Below are 25933 nucleotides of genomic sequence, written 5' to 3'. Positions count from 1 at the left end.
TTTTAGTACGTAAAGTGGATCTCAGCTTTCCATGTCTATCATGTCATTTTACTGCACTAAACAAGAAAAGGTCAGTACTGTTTACTTTAAAAATACCTTTTTTGTTGAAGTGCCCTATTATTCTGGAGATCAGTATAATAATTCATACAAGCCTAAATGACTCATAAATTTCATTTTTTAAAATTAAACATTTAAGTACAGAGAAAACATCAGTGAAGACCACAGAGTAGCACTTCAGAGTCATCTTGATTTGCTTTATTGCTTTTCTATTAAAAACAGAAAGTGTAGATCAGTGCAGTTCTTTATACATGTTCTTTAAGACAGCCTCTGTGTATTCATGATCTACAGTTCTCATCTTGAAAATACATTGAGGCGAATAAGAAGTAAAATAGCTTGCTGAACTGAATAAGATTGTTCATGTAAGTAAAATGTTTGTACAAAGAAATGTTTGTAGAACTAACCACAGAGGTTGCAAAGAAAACTGCATCCAAAGCTAAAATTCAGGAAAGGAAAAGCTTTGGGGAGATTGTGTGACAAAGGTAAACAAGTGTTCTTGGGAGGAGGAAGTTGGGAGAGAGACGGCTGGTGGTGTAACTCACATGTGCCACGTATGTACTGCAGGGATTTTGGGTAGTCAGCAGGGAGCTGAGGAAAGGGTGGAAGAAATTAAGAATTAAGTTTTATGGAAAATTGCTTAAAGAATTAAACTCAACTTGGTGTCCCAATTCCCCTGTCACACCCATGAGGAGATCTGAGCGCTGAGGGTGTTCAGAGGAGGAAGGCTCTGCTAAGGACATTGTGGAGGAGCAGGCAGAGCGGGGTTAGAAAGGAAGGTAAAGCCACAGGTGTGGAAGACTGGTGTGCTGAAACTTAAGAACGTGTTTTTTCGCCATGGCAGTAATGAAAAACTGCATACCAGTCACAGTGCCACTCCTATAGATTAGAGTGCTGTCTATGCGAGCCCAGAGCAGCACCTGTAGCTGGGGGAAGCAACATGAGTAAATCCTAAGGCACCCCAAAGGAATTGGTAAGAATTTATTAACTGGCAAAAGTGAATGACAGTGGATATGTTAGGACTTGGGAGGTATCTTCAAGATGTTGCTAAAATAAAGAAAACACCTGCTGTAAGTAGAGTCCAAACCACAGCCTTCACTGTTTAACGGAACAGCAAAGCAGAAGTTCTGCTCCTAATGATCACATGGGTTGTCACTCGTAGGAATTAATGTTGCTGTGCATTTTTTAATTCCAACTTTTGGACAGGGAAGGTGAGGAAAAAATGGGAAAACATAGATTCATGTAGTAATTAGGGTAAGATATGTTTTCCTAGTTTGGCTAAAAGTAGGAATTGGCTTTGTATTTTGAGTATGACACAGATGCTCCTGCCATACTACCTTTTCACTTTTTAGATGTTCTGTAAACAGAAATAGTACTAAGTTTGCTTAACAACAGTTGTAAGAAATCAGAGTAGCTCTAAATAGTGTAATAAAATTATTCAAAAATTCATTCTGCAGTAGATAAGTATCATTTCATGTTTGTGACCAAGGTATCAAACCCTACATTTAGTTACGCTAACGTAAGTCCATACCATTTACCCCAGAACAAGGTATTATGTGGCTTTGAGCTTGCACAGAACCTCTCTGTAGTGTGTTAAATATTTATAAATTGCATATTAACATTGGCACTTAAATATGAATACTTATTAGGGTCACTTTCATTAGTGTGTGTGTGCATGTACATCCTTCTCAGTGGGAGAACAGTGGGTTTGCTGTGGTCTTTATTTTTATTGATGTAGGGATTTGTCTGGGCTCACACAGAAAGATAACAAGCAGTGGCATGTGAACTGGGAAGTAATGTCGTCTATTATTTAAACATGATCTTATTGGCAAGCAAATTGGTTTTGTTTTATTAAAATTCCAACACTTCACATTTTTATTAATCACTTTCCCACTCCTTCTATTCACTTGTATTCTGATGCCTGTGCTCCGGTACCCATAGCAACACTTGTTAATGCTAATGAAACTGCAACATCCTAAGATCCCCGACAGAGCAGCCCTGTTAAATATGGCTATTAAGCACAGTTGTATTTCTGTTAGTTCCAGCTCCTAGCAGACACCTGCGCTATAGAAACTCTGTGCTGAGATATTAGGATTTGGTAACTCACAGCTTTTCTTAAAGCTGTCATTTGGCTGGAGTAAAATTCTCATACTCCCAGACAGCGGATGCTGCAAAATATGTATGGTTTCTGTAAAACTGACAAGGTTTAGCTGTAGGATTAAGTACTTTTTTGAAGTGCTCATTTGCATTCAATGAAAAACCAGGCACGGTTGAGACTGACTGATCTTGGGGGAAGCTGCAGGATGTGCTGTCTCCTAGAGCACATGGATGTTTTAACTAAATATCATTCATAGTGTGTTAATAAGCAGAAGTAACAGCTAAATAATTCCTCATGAGCTCAGACTCAATTCAACTTAACAGAAGTACTTGAGCGCTTTCATATAGAGAGGTGGGAAATGGTTATGTACATTGATTCTTCTTTAGCTAAGGAACATATTTTCATGTAGGATTGGTGCAGATGATGACAGAGAGAGGCAGACCCCTCCAGTCTTCCATTATTCTGAGTTTTAGTTTTGAATACTGTTTATTTGGCAAGTCATTAGTCATCTATCTTTTATATTCTAGAAAACAAAAGAAAAATCCTGTAATCAGTATAAAATCTCTTCCAAGAATATGACCACAAATTAGGGGATGCTGCTATGCCAACAAATAGATGCTGCAGTGCCAAGCCTGCAAACCAGGGAAGCTGTCGTGTGTATTTCAAGTGTCAAGTCAGTGCTTCTCAATACTCTTTCATTATATCTCAAAACAACTTCAATGCTAGACAAAGCTTTCAAACTACTCATTTTTCCAAAGAGTTTTAAATGCAGCACTGTTTTGTGCAAAATTAGCTATAGGAATCCAGCTTGGTTCCCTAATGTACTGTATCTAGGGGTTTGGTCGTTTTGATAGCAAAATGGTTTTGCCATGTAATCAGTGTGAGCTGGGGGGGAGGGTGCTCAGCCTTTCTGTTTGCTACATCTGTTATGCTGTTATTGTGGAGTGCCAGGTTTGCTAGGTGTCTTTTGTTTTCCTGTTCTTTTTTCTCCCCTTTGTTCTTTACATGTCTGAAAACCTCAGTCTTTTACTCATTGTTTGGGCTCCTTTATTTGCCTATATATCTTTGTTGCATTCATTTTTGTTTTAGGATCATTTGAAGTTCCTGTGCTAATTTCCTCGTAATATTAACCAGCTGTATTAATGAGATAATAAACCAGATTTGTTGGTAATGAATTGATTCATTCAACTATTGTATTTAATTAGAAAGACACTTAACATTCCAACAGATGTTCTTATTTTGTTTCACTATCCTTATGTTACAACAACAGGCTTATAAATATGTACTCTACATGTCTATATTTACATAACACTCTTCAACCTAAAGTCTTGTCATTTTGCCATAAACTGCAAAAAATGACATGAAACCTGTAAATATGTGTCCTAAGCCAATTCATATTAATTGCTGTTTCATCATTTAATTTCTCAGATTATGTGCAGTCTTGAATTTTCAGGGTACTCTTCATCGGATAATAAAATGCTTAATCTCTTTAAAATTAGTTGAGTTTCTTCCCTAGTTAAAAACGCTTATCTTTGGGCTCACCTCCTTTGCTCCTGGTCTCAAGACTTTCATTCCTTTTTATCTGGTGGCAGAGCTTCAAAAAGAAGGATACGAGTGTCCCTCTCCTCAGCATTCCCTGCGGATGGATTTAGGGAGTTCCCCCCTCAGCTTGTTGGTTGCCTGCTGGAGGGGTCTGCCTCTCTCTGAGCTTATGCGCTTGAGTCACAGCTGCAGGTTGCACCCCAGGGCCAAGCCATGTGAATGAGGAGTTGTAACAGTGAGGTTGTTTCTTTGATCTGAACCCCAATACCTCTACTTTCCAGCTAGAGAACGTAATTTCTGCAGCAGTGTTCAACTTGTTCCCAGATCTACTCACAGCACATAGTTCAGATGTGCAACCAAGAAGAACTGAGCACCCAGCTCTTACTGAATTTAGCGCATTACACGTGCCTATGCTGACAACAGTAGGTTTTGCAAACTAAAGCCAGTGCTGGTCGTCCTTGTTAGGAAGCACAGTGATGAAATCTGTGTGTTTTCTTTTGCGTGCAATGCTTCTGAAGGAACCTTGCACACTTTATAAGGCATGCTTATGGTAAAAAAACATGAAACAACGAAGGCTTGTTAAGCTGAGAAGAGAGGAGGAAGCTAAGATGAGAAGAAGGTGGTCCTGTTTCATCTTGCTGCTTCTCGCCGTGCACTCCTTAGGTTGCTCTTGCCCTTGGACTCTTGGACTCTTCTGTCAGAGTTTTCAATGTTATTGAGCAAAAAGAAAGGAGTAGTTCTGTCTGGTTAAAGAGTTGAATCGACTCATCAAAGGATTTGGCAAGCCTAGGAGCCAGCAGAAGCAGAAGGGCAATAGCAGATGGTTAGGAGTGGTAGGATAAGGTGGAGAAAGACAGGCTAACAAGACATCACTTTACTTCTTGATGACAGCAAGCTGTTACACAGGCTAGACCATCCTTAAGGACTTTGCCTTTCACAACTCACCTTCCAATGCTGAATCTTTCTTTCCTTTTCTTTCTGATACTTACATCTATTATGTTGGCCATAAAATTGCATGGCATATTGCGTTGTGATAATTGCATGTGTGATTGTGCAGGTAGAGTGCATTGCCTGTACTGCTGTAGTCTATATTATGACTTTGTGGGTGTAACATTTACTTAATGTGCAAACTAACATTAGTTTCGACTTGAAAGCAATTGTATTTCAAACTAAAGAAGTTCCAGTAAGGAAAACAAATCCATTTTGGGCCTGTTGCTTCATTAGTTGTGAAGATTAACTGGTCTATATTAGAACAACACTTAAAATAAAGCCTTGCAATCTCTGTAACAGGCTTTTTTTTTTTTATTTTTTTTTTTTTTCTTTTATCACCGTTGTAACGGTGTGTAGAGTTCCTATGCGGGGATCAGGATTCCATTGCACTAGGTATCCTGTGGGTGCTTATAACAAAAAGTAGTGGTTATTCTAGTTTTGAAAGTAATTTATGTAATCCAGATAGTTTTTTATATAATCTCAAATGTCTTCAAAGTATTCATTTTCTTTTCCCCTGAAGAACTGGGTATACTTCTTAGTCTTTGTTTTCAAATAATATATTCCTCTAGTCTCTTCTTTCTACTGATCTACTTTTTTTAGCTCTGAATTAGCTGCCAAAGACCACAATTTTATTTGTCCTGTTAAAAGCTGCACAACATGGTGACTGTCAACTCTGTGAATGAGACAGGGATTTTCTTAGTTCCTGGGTTCGGTGGACTTTCTGTGAAGCCTTTGGGATATCTGTTTGCTTAACACTCATGCTGGTTTTCCATTAGGCAGAGGAGGAAAACTAGGTGACAACAGTAGTAACAGGATGATTTGGAAGAAACTTAATGATGGATTTTGTAGAGCTCTGTTCTCATAGGGAGCTAGGTCCCGTGTTATTCACAGACACAAATAGGAAGGTTGTTAGGTGATAAATTTTGTTGCTAACACAAGTGTTTTTTCCCCCCAAGTGATAAGCAGGAGGGCCAATTGAACCATTGCAGAAGAATCTCATGGCTTTTGAGTGAACTGGACAAAAAAAAGAAGTGCTATTCGATGTTAACAAATGCAAAGTAACACACATGGGAGTGAACATGAAGAATACGTCCAGTGTCTTGTACATTAACACCTGATTCACAACTTCTCTGAGACTTTGAAATCACTGAAGATACTTCAGTGGTTATTTCAATAATCCTAAAAGCAAGCAAAATGCTAGGAATATAAAAGAAATAGAGAAGAGACTAAGGAAAAACTGTGCTGATATTTAAAATCCATTTTCTTCAACTTTCAAGCATTTTCAAACCATCCCTCACAACAGCACATGAAGAAGGGTAGAGTAGAACTAAGCAAGAGTTGCACGAGGTCAACAACAAATGAAGGACCATTAGGAGAACATAAAATGTTGCTGCGGGTTTTTGTAGGTGTTGAAAGACCAACAAATTCAAACAGTACAGAAACAAATCCATGGAGGAGAAAGAAAAAAAAAAAACAAGAAAAAAAGAAAACCCATAAAATGCTGTTAAACTGAGGTACTCATATAGCCTGTGACAAACTCTCTACCCTCATATTTCTGGAAGACTATGCTATTTGTGTGATTACTGTTCGTTTTCCCTATTTATATACACTTCTCTAGGTAATTGCTTCTTGCTATCCTCAGCCAAGGCAGTTGCACTAGAAAGATGTTTAATCTGACCTATGAAGTCATTTTTGTGGCACTAGATTTTAAGAGAAAAGCTTCCTATTTTTCCCTCATTTTCAAGTGTCTCTTCATGTGGGGCTCCTGGTGGAGTTCAAGAACTCGATCTGAGCATTTTATTTCCCTGTTAGCCCTTAGCTGTGCTTTAGTTAACAGCTTTTCTTCAGTGCCCATGGCCACTCTGCTTTAAAAAAACTAGAATCAAAATTAGCTGGGTTTGCAGAGATTTCAGTACTATGCTTAGCTTTATTTGTACTATTTTGATGTTTCTGTTACGTGTTAGTCCATTAAGTGCTATGCTAAAGGCCGTGCGTGTTTGTTCAGCTCTGTGCATTTATTCTCTTTTCAGTGGGTATTTTTTGCAGCAGATGAGTACACAGATATTTTCATGGATTTTTATTTTCCCCTCATCTCCTCCTTTAAGTGCCTTTGAAATAAATTGAATAAGCTTCTGCAGTTGCCATGCAGGTCTAGTAGATTATATTTAAATTATTGTCTTTTAGTATTAGCTACTCTCTTTGGGCAGCAAAAAAAATCTTCACCCCAGTTTATTCCTTTCAGCAAGTCGTCACTACAGTTGAAGATTAACAGCTCTGTTTTTTCAGCCCACACAATTACTATTCCCAATTACTCATGCTAAATAACTGTATCGGCTCCTTGTCTATATTGAGTAGCAGTTTCTGCCATACGCACCTATCTTTTGAAAATTGGTTTGTTGAGGCAGATAGGCATAGTTTATTTGGACTTCTAAGTTTAAATAGGTCATTGCAAGAGACCTGAACCAAAAACGAACAAAAAGCAGTGTAGCTGCTTACTGGGCACAGCTGAACTGGCTGACAGCGTATCTTCTTAGTTCCCTTGGCATCAGTGAGAGTCAGCAGTTTCAAAGGAATTAAGTTGCTCTACTTTTCTCAGAAACCATGTTTTAATGATTCTTCAGGCTACAAACTAATACTGACTGCAAGAATGCACAGACATAGACTCTTGCAGGTAGCATCAGTTTGGGAGAGCTGACCCTTTCAGGAGGATTGTTCTAGCACTTAGTGTAGCAGCTGCTGTTCTTAAGGTAGAAAAAAGTGGAACCCTTTTTACAATGCCAGTTTAATAAAGAAATGTCTCAGGGAAAGGAGTGAGCTGAAGTGCAGGTAAAATTACGAGAGCAAAAGTGTTAGACTGTCAACAGCAGTTGTATTGCTCCATGTGATGCCATTTCTGTGTGCTGCTATCTCTCCACACTGATAATTTAATGGGATAGACTGAATTCTGGGTAACCCAACTGTCAGTCTTCAGCCAAGTCATTGCCTTTCCAGGAAGTTTGATGTTTTCAAATGTCATAAGTGCAACCCTCAAACGTTGCGCAGGGCAGATGTGTTGTTCCAGGAGCAGTGTGGAACCAATGAAGTTGTATTTCCTATGGCTTTGTACCCATTCCCACCTGTGGGACAGTAGCTCCAGCTTACCCTTGGTCCCTGTAGCACCCTCATCAGGCAGCTGTGGCTACTGTGGAGCACTACATGTCCACACTGGCTGGCCAGCCGCTGATGAACAGCATCTACAATGGGTGGCAGAGCCTCGTTGTCCTGGGTTCAGCTATAGCAGTCATTTTTTCTCCTTCTTAGTAGCTGGTGCAGTGCTGTGTTTTTGACTTTCAGCCTCGGAACAACGCTGATAACACTGATGTTTTCAGTTGTTGCTAAGTAATGTTTATTCCAACCAAGGACTTTCTCAGTCTCATGCTTTGCCAGGGAGGAGGGGAAGCCGGGAGGAAACAGGGACAGGACACCTGACCCAAACTGGCCAAAGGGGTATTCCATACCACAGCACGTCATGCCCAGTATATAAACCGGGGGGAGTTACCCGGAAGGCCCAGATCACTGCTCGGGTCGGGCTGGGTATCGGTCGGCGGGTGGTGAGCAATTGTATCCTCTCCCCTTGTTATTTCACTAATCATTATTATCATTGGTGGTAGCAGTAGTGGTTTTGTATTATACCCTAGTTGCGGGACTGCTCTTATCTCAACCCGTGGGAGTTACATTCTTCCGATTCTCCTCCCCATCCCTCCGGGAGTGGGGGGAGGAAGAAGGGGGGCAGTGAGCGAGCGGCTGTGTGGTTCTGAGTTACTGGCTGGGCTCAAACCACGACACTCGTGCTCCTCTCCGTGCCCCTTCCTTTATCTGAATGGAAATTTGTCACAGAACTTTTAGGAGCTTCCCAGGTCCATCTCTGAAACTCCAGCCCTTCTTTGGTTATTTCAGTATCTTGGTGGAGGGTAGGGGGAGTACTCCTCCATTAGCTTATTTTCCTGGGAAAGAAAGCTAAATGACTGTAAATTTAAAAATTATTTTTCGAATTTTCCATGTGGACAAGTTAACAGATTACCAGATTTAGTGTGCTTGCCACTGCATAATACATATATGTGGATTTTGTAGGGTTAAAGTTGTCATACATTGATTCTTCTATCTGGTAAATATTGTAAATTAAACTTCCTTTAACCATAAACCTGCGTGACAGAATAAGACTTGGGTGAAGGCCTTTTTCTTAATTCTTTAGGTGTCTTCAGAAACTGAAACTGAGGAGGTTCCCTCTGCACATTAGGAATTGCTTTTTTACTGTGAGGATGACTGAGCACTGGCATAGGTTGCCCAGGGAGGTTGTGGAGCCTCCATTCTTGGAAGTACTCCCAGGCTCTGGTCATGGGCCACCAGCTCTACATGGCCCTGTTTGAGCAGGTGGATTGGACCAGATGATCTTAAAAGGTCCCTTCAACATCAACCATCCTGTGAAATTTCATTTTTCTACAGGAGTGTTCATGTTGCTGCAGGAATCCAGAGACATAGAGTTTGTTGTCCTGCTGCACAAATTAACTTCATAACACAAGAGTCAGAGAGAACCATGATGTTTTCTTTTCAGTTTTCATCCTCAGAATATGAGAACTGTTGGGAGCTTTTTCTGTTTGCTTTTAATCTCCTTTTGCTATCCAAAATTGATGTAGCTGAAATCAAAGATGCATATTGAAACTGGTATTTGCTTCCAACATAAACCCATACCAAAGGCTGAGATACGATTTGTTTGGAAAGTGAACACCATGGTTTTTTTCTGGACAACTGGAATTTGGTTAAGCTAATCGGGACAGCTGTTGAAATCTGTTGGTGTCTCAGTGTTTCTTAATGAATTACATCAATTTAAACCAGTGGAAGAGCTTATGAATTTACATTGCTATTGTTTATCTTACCCTGGGTCAATGTGCTTGTTTGCAGTACTACTGGCAGTACTGTGCAATCCACCCACTTGTTGAACTACAAACAGCAGTGAACCCAGAGAACAGAAGCTGGTGACTCACCTCTGTGTGCTGCCATTTGAGCAACCTGTGTCTGACTGGTGTAGTAAAATACAAACACAGGCCTTTGAGCTTTCCACATGGGACATGGCTGGTACCGCCTCAACATCTGTACAGTTAGGAAGTGTTTCAGTTTGCACTATACAGTCTAAAGCCTTCCTGATAGTATGAAAAATGTGTCAAAAGAGAGTAGCTTCATTCATATCAACAGATACTCTAGGTAATGAGAGGAAGAAAAATAGGTTTCTCATCATAAAACTTTCATTAGTAGTAACCAGAGAGCACTTGTGTCTGTTTGACTTGCTATCAGCTGGGAGTTTCAGCTGGAGCAAATAATTGAGAACTGCCCTGTGCTAATCTCACACTGTCCTTCTTGGAAATAATGCAGTCAACTCACTTCCAAGCACCTCGTCGCTGGAGTAATCCATGCAACAAAACTGGGACCCAACAAAACAGGTTTTACATGTACTGCCTAAAAGTACTCCAAGTGATGTAGATTTATTCACTTAGTCACAATTCATTATTCTTTTTGTTTTAGATACAGAGTGTATTTTGGAGCCATTGTCTCTGCCAGAAAGTCCAGGTGGCGTTGCTGCTGTAGAAAATTCTCCCTATGTGCCTTGTATTTTCTGCAAAGAATGCTATCTCTCAGCAGAACAAAACCAGCTCCTGAAGCACATGATTATTGAACACAAGCTCGTCATAGCAGATGTGAAACTGGTAGTGGATTTTAGAAGGTAAGGGTTATATTGTTTAAAATGAGTGTATGTCCGCTGCAGATACTACAGAAAGCTTCAGAAAACTAGAGATCATCTTTTTAAAATGACAGAGGGGTGTCAGGGAAGGATTTTTATTACTCTTTTGATGATCTTTTTGTTGCTGGATTGTAAGGTTGTTTTCTTGTCCCCTCACATTCCCTAGGCCCTGGATGTTTCTAGGACCAGGGGACTTGATATTAGAATACAGGGCAATGCCTGGGTTAGAGATTCTTTGACATATCCTAGGGATATGTCAAACATCTTGTCAATAATCAACAAGTCGCATGCAAACTAGAAAGCTGTTTATTTCATAAAGCACATTCTAGGCAATCAACTCCTAATCTGGGGATTTATTTGCATGGGACAAGACTATTTCTCCACTGTTCAGTGTCCTAAAGTGTATTGTATACAGAAGCTGCTCAATACAGGATCTCTCACATTCTGGAATGAAATTCATTTGCCATATTTTAAGGATGCCAATATTTCCCTATAGAAAACGCATTTAATCCTTAGCTACACTTTACAGTACTGTGATCTACATACAACTGCAACTCCTTCTACAGCTGTGTCATTGATCATCTCAGCAGGGTCATGTTTGGCTTTCTTTCTCTTAACTTCCTCCAGTAGCTGGCATGGCCCCAGCTGGCTTGTAACTTCAGAGACAAGGCATTTGCTTGGCATTTGCTTTCACACACAGCAATATATGGGCCCAGCAGTAGGCTAGATGGTAGCTGCCAGTTTGTAGATAGGTCTGTCACAGTGTTCAAATGTTAGCTGGATAATTTCTCAACTAAGAGGAGTTTTCTGGTAGGTCTTCTGTGATTAGTTACTCAGCCAAAGACAGTAATTTGTGTCTATCAAGATGCAAAAAAATAAATACTAAGATGAAATTTAGGAAGAGAAACTTAAAGCATATAAATCCTTATTCAGATGTGTGAGCTTAACATTGTTTAAAATTGAAAACTGATACTTGCTTTTGTTTGGTTTTATGCTGAAAGCAGGCAGAACAAGAATGCAGTGTGTTTTAATGCTAGTTTATTCAGTTAAATAAAGGGATTGGGGCTGCTCAGTCATGGACCACCAGTTTAAGTGTCCTTGGGGGATTATTTTCCATTAATAGAAATGTATTTTAAAATCACCTTTTCAAGAAAATGCCCATTTGGATTCTTTTTGCTGCTGATGCAATTGGAAGGTAGCCAAATCTTTTAGAAAGTGGCCCCAGGATGTGAAATGATGGCATTGTTGCTCTTAAGCATGCCTTCTTTTATTTGGTGTACTGAATATCAGTAAAATAATTAAATATTATGCAGAGAAAAAAAAAAAAAGCAGCATATTCTGAGGTGTTAAACTAAAGTGTGGAAAATACAGGGAAGCAACTATGAAAACATAGTAAATTTTTTTTATACTTAGCAGTCAGTTACAATCAGTCTTAGGAATACATTTTGTGACAGAACTACGGGAAGTGGAGAATCCAGAGAAGAGCAATCTAATGGAAAACAAGAATAAAGATTGGATGGCATTAAGTCAAGAAGAAGAGATAAGGGGAATAAGCTTCATCTGCATGACTGGACATGGACATGATCGGTGTCACTCATGGACACTGATCACTCATTCTCTCTTCCTGAAAGTGCAACAAGGCATTGTGTTTATTTGATTGTTGATTATTTGGGTTAAGTCTTATGATATGAAATCCCTTAACAGTCAGCTTCATGGCACAGATGGTTGTGGTTAAGTGGGTTTGTCTGAATGGTGTTCATATTTTTCAGTGCAGAGAACAGACTAAATGACATCTTGAAATCCCTTCATTTGCACATTTATGTCCTAAAAGCTTAAGAATGACTTATTCTGGAAGACTTGCTGTTCTGAGTAACAGCAAGACTGTTACATTGTGCATTATAAACAGTGGAGTAGTCAGGGGGACAACAAAATGCTCACCTCTCACTGACATCTAATGATGCCTCTGAACGACCTTCACCCATGCATGCTGGCTTCACTGTCCTTAGCTGTCTGCTGCACCAGAGCTTAATCCTTTCCATGTCAGAGTTAGTAGAAATAAATATGTGCTGCTTCCTTGGCTGCTGCAATGTAAGTCCTCATATATTTAGATGGTATATATTCAGAGGTAACGTGAACCACCATGGGATGTGATAGCTGTGGCCAGTAAACTTTTAGATTGCACAAGTATTAAAAGCTACACTGTTTGCACTTCATAATAAGAATATCTGATTTTTTTATGATTCTTTCACGAATTTGATGGCATGTCAATAGCAGGCTGTGCTGAGTAGTTAGCCTTTACCTTACTGACTCTCCCATGATTTATATCATGCACATGAGTTGTAAGTATAAATATAAGCATGCACTTAAGCATTTTCAGATTTATTTTTTTTTCTTTAATAGTAAGTTTCTGAATAATTAGCACAAGGATTGCTTGGTTCCCTTCATCGTATAATTCTTGGTTAGACAGTAGCTTCTAGCTTAATTGGGGTCTGGTCTGTTGATGCTGGTGTAATACAAACAATGATAGTACAATAATGTTTTTAAACAACTGTAGTTGGTGGATTAAACCTTCAAAATGTGTTTAGGGCTTTCCTTAGCTGTCTGCTATCCCATTCCCAGGTGTTTGGGGACTTCATTTTTCTGTCTTTCTAGTCGTCTGGTAAGCTACAGCTTTCATTGTAACGCCACAGGAGAGACCTGCCAGAACCTCACTTCTGACAAGTTGATGTTTTTACTGAGCTTCGGATTCCTGCTTGCATGTTGCAGAACACAGAGCACAGTATTTTGGGAATTTGAGAGTACTCTGTAGTATAACTTTTCAGTAAGCATGCATCTGAGTGCCAGCTTCTGTCTGAAGATGGGAATAGGCCACACTATTTATGTAAAGCTTAATGCAAATCTGTCTTATTGAGTTCTTCACTTTGACAGGATAATTAAACCCCGTTTTGATGAAGTTGAATGAATTTAATGATTTTGAACAATAAAGGAATTAAAAACACAGACGGGAACTGAAAACATTAAACTCTTAAGATTTAGAGGATGGAAAAAACAAGAGGTGACCAACTCTTTATTAAACTTTTTTTGATGTTTCCTTTTTCACTAATCATCTCTCCCTTATTTTCAAAGATACATCTTGTACTGGAAGAAGAGGTTTGCAGAACAGCCCATCACAGATTTTTGTAGTGTGATAAGAACAAATTCGGAAGCTCCTTTAGGTAAGTTTGCTGCTTGCTTACTCTCTGTTGGCCAGATCATGTGATAATTTCTGGCATATACTGCTGCTTTGATCAGCCAAGTGTGAAGAAATCTGACGCTAGGTCAGAAAACCACAGGAGTAATGTTTAACTCTTAACCACATATTTAAACTTGTCTTTTCCAAGGATTGCAACACGTGCTTCAGCACTGTGTTGAGCGAGGACAAACTCAATACATGCTTAAATGACCTGCCGAATTGGGGCCAGTTGCAAATCAAGGCCTGTAAGCAGTACTGCTTTTGTCATGGCTGGGAAAGCTTTGGTACCAACTGCATCAATAACGGGTGACAGTCCTTCCAGAAATGTGGAGAAACATTCCTGGTTTTTTGGGACTTTCTGACTCCACCCTGTCCACCACCCCAGGAAGAGTTAGATGCTGCTAACTTCCTGGACATCAGGGCCACAGTCACCCTTCCTTTTCTCTGCCGTAGTGCTTACTGCCCCAAGAGTGTTAGGAGGCAATACCTCCACAGCAGGGATACAAAGACTGCCATTTTTGAGGCTCCAGTACATGACCAAAGATCATACTTCACCATTCTGCTGCACTGGCACAGTGGGACATTCCATCCCAAGAATAATGATGACTTTGTGAAGTGACTGCTTTTCAGAAGTAGCTGATGCATTTCTTTGGCTCCCCCCGTTCTAACAGAAAAATATAATTTACCTAAAAGCAGATAAGAGAACATCAGGGCTTTGCTGCATCTTATTCTCCATGGAGAGCTGAAAGAGAGGAATAAATGCATGCACCCAGTGTCAGAGATGGGTGGAAGGTGAAAACTGAGTACAAAATGTTGTTGTTGTCATCGTCATGATTATTATTATTATTATTATGCAAAGTAATGTTAAGAAAAAAGCCCTAGAAAACCTGAAAGTCACTCCAAAGACCGTAGTTGTGTTTCTCTTACATATTCATGGTTTTGCCTTACCACTCAGTTTGAAAATTGCAGATCAAGTGCCTGAATGCCAGAGCTTGCCAGAATTATAAACTATCAATAGCCCTTCCAGAGGACAATGAGAATAATTTGTTATCTGTTTGTTAACAAATTTGTTAATTTTAATGGCTAGCTCCTTCAAATTTGATAGCTCAGAAATCAGGGGTTTTGTCTTACTTCACACAGGCTTCTGTATGAAAAGATGGGAAAGGCTGAAATCTAGCAAGTTTAAATTAATAGAGACGTACTAATGAACACTTCAGTTCACCAACCCCATAACCCTTTGATTAATAAATGAGTAACTTTTAACTGCAAAATATTTTTAAGTGTATTTACATTTTCTTAGATATTGAGTGATTTTAAGGTGATTCATTTCAATAAGATTTATTATTAAATTGTATATGAACATAAAAAGTAAAAAGGTTACTTAACATGAAATGTGGGTAAAACGTAAGTAGAAATGTAAATTAGTCTCAATGTGTATTACTAAATAGTTGTGGTGCAGACGATAAAATGAGAAGGTAAAAGCGATCACGGTAACATGATCAGTCAGAGTAAGGAGAGGGTATACCAAATGATGATAACTATTGAAAACTGACAATAACTTAGGGAAATAACTGAAAATCCCACATACAAGATAAAACTAAAGGTGATTTTATGTTTCTTTCATGCTGACTTTATACTGTAACCAATGTAAATAATTAAAATTGCTTAATGTCTCCAGAAGAACCATCATAAAAAAGAATAAAGCTGGTACTGGAGAAAATCTATGCAAGACTTTTGTCTTTGTACTGCAATATGAATGATGTAAAGGTCTTATAAATATGTATATACAAATATTTAAGCATGTTTCATTAAATTATGACTTTTATAGATTAAAAACCACATTCTCACATTCTTAGCCCATTCCAAAGGTTCAGCAAATTGTGTGCCAGAAATATTCAAAGCAGCTGCAAATTCTCATCCCTTACCCACACTTCCTAATCTCTTAACAGAAGAACAGGATAATTATTTTCTTCTATGTGATGTTTTACCAGAAGACAGATTACTTAGAGAACAGCTTCAGCAGAAGAGACTGGTAAGAAAATACTGCTGTTTCATTTTTTGAGGTGAACAGTTCCACATGGTATAATATATGGTAATTTAGTGGGCATTTTAAAGTGAAAACATTTTTTTGCTAGACTGCAAAGTTCTGATTTTTTATATATTTTTTTTAAAGCTCATTTCCCTAACTGCTGCACAAACTCCTTGTTTATAGATTTTTTTTCTTAGAATAAATTTAAAGATTGTAAGTCAGTGTTTCACACGAGTGGAAAATAAGCCCAGAGCACTGAAAGAGGCTGAGCGTGCTGAACATTTTTCTTCTTGCAAGAATCTGCAATGCACTGACACACTATCTTTTATGTAATAATATAAACGTAGGGAAGTTAGCAAAATAAAACTCAGTGTGTGATACCGTGGAGAGAAGGTGATACTTATTTACAGAATCTTCAAGCAAGTTGTTTTTGTGGATTCACACTCCGTTACCCAGATTTCCTTAATTCACACTCGCACACTAACAAGCACTGCGTTGTGTGAGTGGAGGAAGTCTGACCAGGATTGTTTCTATGAGATGCAAAGGACCAGAAATGCCAAGTGTTGAGACCTCATGAACTGCTCGCGTTCTTGCTTGCTAATGGCAACCTTGTACTTCGGACAGACCTCTCATATCTTTTAGTAGTTGTCAGCTCTGAATGTGTGGTCCTTCATGTTAAGCTCTTTCTGACTTCAGCTTCCAAGAGTCTTAGTCCAGGTTGCTGACCACTGGGGATTTTTTGTTGTTTTCTTGTTTGAAATACACATCCGTAGTCTGGTTTTGCTGTTGGGCTAATTTAAAAATGAGTGTTATGTGATACACAGCAGCCTTGTTACCAGTCTCCTCATGCAGGGTCTTCTACTGGCAAGTCATCTGTACTGTGAGGTGTTAGAGTGCAGGCCTTATGGTCTTTACATAAATATCTTCTTCAGTTTACTGCTGGCAGCTATGTCCTGGGAATTGTCAACACAAGCCTTTTAACCCTTTGTTATGCTGTTTCTTCTAGTATGTTTCTATTACATGTCTGTATGTACTACAGCATGCAACTAAAGACACCTTAAATCATAAGCATTTACAATGAAGGAGATGCTTACAAAAAACAAATTCTAGTCCCTGGGAAAGTTGAGATTGGCAGGTACAATGCATTTAGCTCAACTATCCTGTGAGTGTTCTACAGCTCACAGCACATGACTGGCAAATTCCCAGAACCAGTGGAATATGTACAGGTCTTACACAGCCCTCCATAGGATCCTAGCTCCTGCAAAGCAGAATTGTGGTAGTTCTGCAGCTGAGGATTTTCCATGAGTCACCTCAGCTGAAATCTGTATTCCTGTGTAGATCCATTGGATTGGCATGGACTCAGAAAAAACAGCTGATGCACTCATGCCTAGCATGCTTCTCTTCCAATTCATTGTAGGAGAAGTCATCCTGGATTAGTAAAAAAAGGTTTGTCTAGTTCAGTATCTTATCCTGAAAGACAAGTCTTAGGGGGGATCTTATCAGTGTGTATAAATACTTGATGGGAATGAAGATGAGGGAGTCAGATTCTTCTCACAGTGCCCACCAACAGGACAAGAAGTAATAGACAGGAATTAAAAATCAGGAAATTCCCTCTGAAAACAAGAAAACACTTTTTTACTGTGAGGGTGGTTAACACTAGAACAAGTTTTCCAGAGATGTTGTAGACTCTTCATCTGTGGCGATACTCAAAACACAACTAGACACAGTGCTGGGTAAACACCTGAAGGTGACCCTGCTTGGGTATGGGGTTGGACTAATTGCTCTCGAGAGATCCTTTGTAGCCTCAATGATTCAGTGATTTGAGATTGCGGGTGCTGTCTCTTTAGTGGTTCTTCACTGTGCATCATTATTGCACTTCTCTGTACCTTTTCCAGTTTCCCATCATCCCTTTGAGGTTATGAAAGACATCTTGAATATTGCATTTGGGCAGGCAGTGTCATAATGATGTTCGTTTCCCAAGCATATATCATGTTGTTTGTGGCTTTAAGGAGGGAAAGAGAGTCGTGCTTGAGCATGCAGCTAATGTTCTCATAGAACTGTCTATTGTAACAGTAACTCCTGGCTGCTACACATTGGACTGTACTTTTTCTTTATTTAAAGGGCATTTGTTTCTGGTTTTGTGGTGGTTTGTGCTATGTAGCCCTGTTCCAACTGGGACTTCACTTCACTGCCAGTGTCAAGGGAGCGTGGAGTCTGTTAGGAGGTAAGCTGTCTCATTTCTGCAAATAGACATTTTCTCAAATTCAGGAAAGAGTGCAGGATTTACCCCAAAGCAGGTTCTGATTTTGTTTACAGAGTAATTAAGTTAGAAAAGTTAATTTACAGAGTAAATTAAGTTAGCATTCTTATGATGATATGAAATAGCCTTTGATATTAACACTGGTTTAAATATCAGAATTGTATTTTCAGTTTGTACAGAAGGATTTCATGAAATCGAGCTGCAGCTGTAGTTGGGGCTATGGAGTCACTGCTTTAGTTACAGCAATAATGTCTGTTTATTTTTTCATTTCCTTTTGCTGCAATCTGAGTGTTGACTTGCAAGTTAAATAGTTATTTTGCTTTGCAAAGTCTTTTACCCCCAGACAAGTCCAGCAATTAAGACTGAGCTGGCAAATGGACTGATGTGAGTTGCACAGAATAAAGACCAGAACTATACAACTCTGGGTGATTTTTCTGCAGCCTTTGAATCCTAACTGCTGTCTCCAACAGCAAGCCCAAACAAGGACAAGTATCTTTAAAATGTGCTAGCTGAAACATCTCATTTTGCAGTTTTGAAACTCCAGTTCAGGAATATTTCAGGCTGTATTGCAGCAGGGGAGCTAGCCAAGGTGGATGTCATGCAGAGACATTACGGTGACTGTGATGTATTGAGAGAGAGGCCAAGGAATGAGCCTGAACTAGGTTAGAGAGCACAGCTTGCTGAAATAGCTGACAAGGCTATGTAACACAAAAAAGATACGGTCTTTTGGCAACACAGTCTGGACAAAGAATTCATAGTTGTGAAGCAGTACTAGGAAAGGAAGTCTTTGTGGCAAAACTCAAGATACTAGGGGGGAGTGTCAGTATGAGCCACTTGGTCTTATCTTTAAGATTTTTCTTTAAAAAGTAAAATCCCCAAATCTATTTTTTTAAAATATGCACTCCCTAGCACAGCATTGACCTTGTCTTGCTGCCATGTTTACAGCTGTTCTCTTGTGATGTGGCTGGTAGTTCTAAGTGATAAAGCAACTCTTCCTCCCAGTAAATAGACCCTGAAGAGGAGTCTTCACCAAAACTGAAAGAGGGATGCAGCTATATGAGCTTTCCAGGATGAGCTGTTTGTATGATCCCCAGTTTGTCACAAGCTTAATCTGAGACATGGTTCTTACATAGTTTCACCACCACTGCAACCATTTTCTTCCCAATTTCCTGTTTTTTCAGTAGGTCACAACTCTTATTTATCTCTGGGGTTTCTGTTGCTGTTCTTTCAAACCTAGTTTAAAAGTCTCCCCACTTAGCTGACAAGGTGATGTCCTAAGATGCTCTTTCTCGTCCTTGTCAGGTGGCTCATAGGTAGCCTTTGTTTCCCCAGCCGTATGATGATATTCTTAAATGCTCACTATTTGGTTTCCATACCTATATATTCCTCTCCAGAACATGTTGATCTATGCCTGTGCCTTGAACTCAACCAAAAAGATTCAGGAAGACACTACCCTTACCTTTTTCTACTTCATTCTTGTTCACAGAGAAGTTGGGAATGCCTACTTGGGCAGTCAGCATGTACCAGATGAAGTGGAGTACTTTCACTTTCATCACCAGATAGGCAACATCTCTTGAATGATAGTAGGTCACTGCCCCGTTGCTTTCCTCTCTTCTTTGTCCCAAAAGTTGGTCTCTAATGGCATCATCCTTCATTCCTTAGAGACTAATCTTTGACATGCCGGTCTGGCTTGCCTAGCCAGTGGGGCTCTTTTTATGACATCCCTGAACTATGTATGAATTTTCATATTCACTGGGTGAGAGGGAAAAGTGCACAAAATAGTCAGCAAATACATGTGCATTGGATGGTGCAACAGCTGGCTTGAAAAGGGTTGAGTGTTCTTCAGACCATATGTCCTATCCTGACAAATTCCTTGTATTTCCATGCACCTTACAGCTAAGCTTCTTTCATGAAGTGCTTCTCCAGTAGGCATCTCTGATAATATTAAAGAAAAGGCATTCTTCTTGAGATAACATCAGAGAGGACATTATAATGATTGCAGAATTTGAAGTTGTGGTTTTTTCTGTACTCGAGGCAAGAGAGTACTGTTTGAAGTGGGAGAGCTGAATATAGTGATCAGTAAGGAGAGAAGCTGGATATAGGAGTTGGGAGACAAGTTATTGATACAGGTAAGATTGCAGGTCTTTACAAAGACATGAAGTTTCTGGTACCCTGGTCTTTATAAATATTTTCCCTATTTAGCAGCTACAGACACAGTCTAAAGTTCATCAATCAATCTTTGAGGCAACTGTAGACACAAAACCAAATGTAACTGTCTTACTCCAAAACCAGTTTATCCTAACAGTGTATATAATTGTCAAGTAATGTGCTTGGCAAGTTTTTAGAGACGGCGGTGGATCTCAGGTGTCACCAATCCTAGTCTTTGTCTCAGTGTACTGTGCTTGTTTGTTTTATTGCCAGTCAAGTGTATAAGCAGCTTCTTGTTGTGATCTATCAGCATGATCTTTTTGTTTTGTTTTTAAACCAGAATGTTTCACCTGCTTCCTTTGCCTACAGCAATAGCTAGTTTCTGTGAGCACTCAGCAGGGAAATGGAACTCTTATTTAAATTGGAAGAAACTACAACTAAAGATACACACCGTGTGTTTGAGAGATCACCTAGGAGACCTTGATAAAACACATACTCTTATTGTGAAGTCTCTATCTTATAATATTTAGATCCAAATTCACACCCACATTGCTGTTTCTGGTAGTACCTCATTTGCCAAGCAGACACTCTGATTTCAGTAGTATTAATTAGTCCATTATCACTACAGAAGGAATGTGGCCTGTGATCTTCACAGCAGTGTGACTGAATGCTCAGATGTTTTGGTCATTTGCACTGTAACAGTTGTGAAGTTTCCTCTTCAAAGGAAAGTCTTTAGACAAACCACCTCCCCAGAGCATATAGCACCATTTATAAAAAGCTTTCATTGGAATTTACCTTAAGCGATCATTTTGTATAACTACTGTCTTTATAGCCTAGAGAGGATGAGAGCAAAGGACCAGAACTGGCAAGACAGAATGGCCAATAGGAACCCCACACTACAAAATGCTCTTGCCCCAATCAAGCCACTACTGAAACACAATGCTTTAAGTTGAGATTACTTGTCTTCAGAATAGAAACTTTGGACTTTGCCTTGTGGCAATAATTTACTTTTTTATTTGTATTTTTTGGTCCTGAACATCTTAAAAACAAAGAAGGCACATGCTGTTGTTAGCTCTGTTTTACAGACTGAAGTGCAGAATTCATCCTCCACTGCACAAGCAGGTCTGTGGACTGAGGAATGAGAATTGCAGGTCTTACTGCAGTCACTGCCTGATCTTGTCCCAAACTGCATAGTGCAATCTATCTTAGAGCTAGAGAAGTACTTTCTGCCTTACTTTTCTTATTTCTCAGAAGTGCTGTGATTACAAAAGAGACAGGAGAAAGAAGTATTGGGGTTTTTTTGTCAGGCCAACTGATGTAGTTGGAAAAATCAGGCAAAACACTGACCACCAATTCTTTCTTCCAGTTGCAGAGTATAATCAAACTTGTACTCAGCACAAGTTTTGCTGAGTACAAGTTGTAGATGATTGCTGTGTGTCAGTGATCCAAGCCATGCGTTTAAATAGCTATGTAAATTATTTATGAGGGCCTTGTTAGTAAATGAGTCTATGACAAAAAAAAACAAAAACAAAAAAAAGAACCCAAAAAAACAAACAAACAAAAAAAGACCAAACCAACAGTGATCTGACAGCAATAAAGCAAGCTAATTTAGCACCTGGGACACAGTGTCCATGGTAGGGAAGGGTAACAGGCATTACAATATCAAAGCACCTGTCCTGAGTCCATAGCTTTTGTCACTCAGTGGAGTTTTTAGTCTTACCTTTTGAAGATATTTTGTATTTCCTGAATGTCTCTTGAACTGCAGACCAGAGACAAAGTAATTGTTTAGGGAAAAGTGCTTACTAGCTGCAAGTTGTGCATTTTTCATCTTTACTGATTATCGGTGTGAATTCTTGCTGATGCATTGTGTGTGAGTGCTTCTGGGTAATTTCTTCCAAAATACTGCTTCCCAGGAGAGGAACAGGCACATTTTTTTTACAGACACATTTTAAATTATCACCTCCTAGAAGAAAATCTGAATTCCTCACAACGTCAAACTGAGCCCTGTGAATGTGTAGGGCATTTTCCTACGCTCTGGGTTACAAACTGTCATATAAATGATCAGATTTCTTCTGTATTAGCAGTTTAGTGTGCTGGTATATTTAAAGAGGATCATCCTGGTATATGTAAACACTTTTTTAGTGTTTTGGATTACCTTTCCTGTCTATGCTTAATTCTTTTATTCATTATGGAAAAAGAAAAATAGCATATGTGCTTTTTCCTCAAGTGACTTTGCCCTCTCATTCTCATTCATATTCTTTGATATGACACAGTGTCCTAAAAAGGTTTCTGGAAAATCTTCATGGCTGAAATGATTTTGGTATTTTTGTCTTAGTATCAGCCATGGATTAATGCTAACATCCCCCAAAATTTGAAGGAGTTGGTAACTGGTGCAGGTGTTACAGTAAATTACTCATTTCCTGCCTCATAACTTAAGGTTAAGCTTTTATTACTAGCTGAAAGACTCCACTCAGAAAAACCTCAAGTTTTATGCAAATTATTGTAATTGGTGTTCTCCCATCAGAGTCTCAGGAGTGAAGTGAAGGCTTGGAATGTCTGTAGGGAAGAAGAGCAGCCCTCTTGCTTTTCCTGTACTTGACTTGAATCAGTGCTTCTAACTCCTCACCTGTGCAAGTACCAGATTTGCTTTCTGGCTTTGGAAGTTCCCTCCAGCAATGAATGATGCCAACATTCGATAAAAGGAGTGTCTGCCTTGGAAAATACTTTTTAATCTCTGATGAGTGAATTAATAGAACAACGATGCTGGGTTAGTCAGAGCTTACCAGCTGTCAAGCATGCTGGTGGAAGGGAAATGGAAAGGGTGAAAGAGGAGGGTAGCAGCAGCACCTTCAGTGTGGAGGATACAGTATCCTTCCCCTTCAGGCATAACTGGGAGTAGCAGCTCACGAGGGCTCCAGTAAACAATTTGAATGAGGTGGGAATCTGGAGTTAGGCAACCAGGTATTGCAGAACATGGGTTTTTTTTCCCTCCTAGCAGAGTACAATTAGGAAGCTACACTGGAATATCAATTAAGGGGGGGTGGGGGGAGGGGGAAGCGGTTTTAAACCCTTGCTGTCTTAATATTTGAAGTGAAATATTTTGATTTTCTTTTAGGCTGTCTCTAGTGTGTTTTACAAAGTATATAAACTACATGCAGACACTTTCACATTCAAGGTTAGCCAAACAAGGTCAGACATGCTGAGTAGAGAAAGGTGACAGCTAGGAGTACCAGTTCATACTGGCATGCTGTGGGACGTTCACTGCCTGTGTGGAGCAGACAGATATCCTTGCTTAATTGTGCTTCTGCTGAAGGACTCTCCCAAGATGTGTTATGCTCCATTTATCTCCTTCCAGGGTCAGCCCTGAAAAATAAAAATTTATATTTCTGTTAGTTGACGTTTTGCATAATGCAGCAGGACATGAGTGGATATGACCTAAAATTTGAGTAGGTAGGCACTGCTGAGCATGACTCTAAGCTCGAATGTACACCTTGTACTACAAAAACAACTGAAAAAAACCCAGGATCTGCATTTTTAGGGTAACAGACTCTTATCTGATATGCAACAACTACAGTTTGCAAATTGTGAGGTTGAATATGGGGCCCTAAAACGGGCTATGACACAGTGCGCTCAACCCCCACAGCAACCACTGGCCCTAGGCCAAATGTAGCTCCGGTGGGCATGCTCCTGCACTCTCCAGCAGGCATCCTGTTCATCCCACTGCCCCTCGCTGGATACAGTGTGCTGCTCTGGTTTGGGAGAAACCAAGAGAACATTTATTTGCCCAATATCAGCCTCCTGCCATCTCTCAGCGGGCAGCAAGATATGGTGTGGTTGGCCCACACTGGCCCATCTGCGCTGCAGGACCTGTAATGACAATTGCTCAAGCCTTCTTCTTTTGGCGTTGGGACAGGGGGTTCTTTGCTTTCTTTTTTCTTTGCTTTCTTTTCTGCCTTCTATGGAGCTTATCCAACAGGCATAGCTGAATTTAGATGTAGACTATGGGCAAATTTGGGTCTTAATCCACACAAAAGAGTTATTAAAGAGGTAGGTGAGAAACGCAAAGCTCCACTGTTGCAGGCTCTAAGGAGATAAAGAGATTCAGAAAATCCCCTGAGAGATTCAGTCAAGATTCCAAATGTCAGAGAGCTGGTGGTAGCACCTCTACATTGCACAGGAAAGAAATCCTTTACCAATTATTAGTACTTAAAACACAAGTACAGGGTAATGTACTACTGGGCTGAAAATATGCTATGTTTTAATCCAAACAGCGATTCTCCCATGTCCCAGATGATTACGGCCTTTCCATCTGAAGTATATAGTAATTCTACAGTATAACTACACTGGTGCTGCTACAGCACCAGACAAAATCATTTGCTGCATGTTTTTGTTGGTAGGAAAATTGTGTCAAGTGTTGTAAAGCTGCCTGGCCTGTTGCTCTACATTAAACAGGACCAGTGGTAAAGGCAATTGGCTCCTTCTGAGTTTAGTATGTTGCATAGCTTCTTGCAGAAACTGCTAGGGCTCATCACTGGTCCTGTATTATTAAGAAGTCCTCTAGATCGCCTGCAATTAGCCATGGAAAATTGAGTTTATCATTCCATTAGGTGCTATGTGGATGCCCGATAATTTGCTCACTGATACCAGAGATAAATCTGAACCATAAGTAGAAACCATAAACTGATATGTTGCAAACAGAATTATTTAAATAGATGCATAAAATCTCACTGAGGATTCTATTTCTTTCCATGCACCTTGTATAATATTAGGAGAATTTTACTAGCACTTGATTGGAGCACATACTGCCTTTGAGAAACTGCAATTTTTGTGAGAACCCACCCTCATAAAATACTAACATCTGGTTTGTGTCAGCAGCACATTTTAATTTTATCAGTTCATTGTTACCAGTAAAGATAAAGAGGTAAAATAAGTTTATGTTATGGAATGATTCTTATTTTTTTCTGAGTGACTGTATCTGATTCTTTTCTTAGAGAGAAATTCTAGAACAGCAACAGCGAGAGAGAGATGACACAAGTTTTCATAGTATGTGTATGTTCTGCGATCAGGAATTCACAGGAAACAGGTTTGTTTGTTGACCTGTTTGCTTTTGATTTGTTTTTTTCATATGTGCTCAGCAGCTTTGTTTATGGTTTTAATGGCATTGAACCAGTTAGTGCCTAATGTTAGGACTCAGAATTTTAAGGTATAGTTTAAGTATTTCTTTCAGCTGCAATGCCATTTTAAATAGACTGTCCTACATCTCAATTTTTTATTTATTCCGGTACAACTCTTTATACTACCCAGCAAGCTGGAGTTGGGAACTGAACCATATTAAAGATAGATAGAAAGTTTTTCAGCAGTTGCTTTAGTGGCAAGGAGAGCTACTTAAGCCAGTATGGCTGGTAAAAAATGTTTCTATCCAGTTACATTTTTTCATATTTAAACGTCACCAAACCAGTGTGAATTTGAATATCAAATGAAAAAAAGAGGAGAGGAAAATTGGAGTGGAAAACTAGAGAACGGAGTGCTTGCAGCATCAGTCAAGTGCGAGCCTGAATTCCATGCAAGCGCTTGCTCCAAAGAAACTTTGTTTATACACAGTAAATCAGTTTCAGCTGGAAAGGCTGAGTCTTGTCTTTGAATGTGTGTTTGCCTGGCTAGTTGTGGTACTCTGGAAAGGGAGAAGGACCCAGGGTCATGTCCGTGCAGGTTATCCCAATGTAGTATGAGCATCCAATCCTGTTTGCTGCCTGGCATAGTGAAGTTTACATCATTCAGCCCTCAAGAACTTCATCCTCTGCTTATTG

The 25933-nt window shown here is 39.5% G+C and overlaps 1 protein-coding gene across 2 annotated transcripts in view; it reads left to right on the top strand.

The window, feature by feature from the left end:
* Positions 1 to 25933, top strand: part of ZNF277 (zinc finger protein 277) — a 52012-nt gene that overhangs the window by 11109 nt on the left and 14970 nt on the right. The window contains exons 2-5 of one of the 2 annotated variants that reach the window (XM_030479016.1): positions 10241 to 10439; positions 13584 to 13672; positions 15546 to 15721; positions 25118 to 25209. In XM_030479016.1, the coding sequence (XP_030334876.1) occupies positions 10241 to 10439; positions 13584 to 13672; positions 15546 to 15721; positions 25118 to 25209 (556 nt within the window). The remainder of the gene's footprint in view (positions 1 to 10240; positions 10440 to 13583; positions 13673 to 15545; positions 15722 to 25117; positions 25210 to 25933) is intronic. The other variant, XM_030479017.1, reaches the window with a different exon arrangement.

Source organism: Strigops habroptila, chromosome 3, assembly GCF_004027225.2.
Source record: "Strigops habroptila isolate Jane chromosome 3, bStrHab1.2.pri, whole genome shotgun sequence".
Lineage (NCBI taxonomy): Eukaryota > Metazoa > Chordata > Aves > Psittaciformes > Psittacidae > Strigops > Strigops habroptila.
Note: the sequence above shows the minus strand (reverse complement) of the source record. Positions and strands in the feature narration are given on the sequence as shown.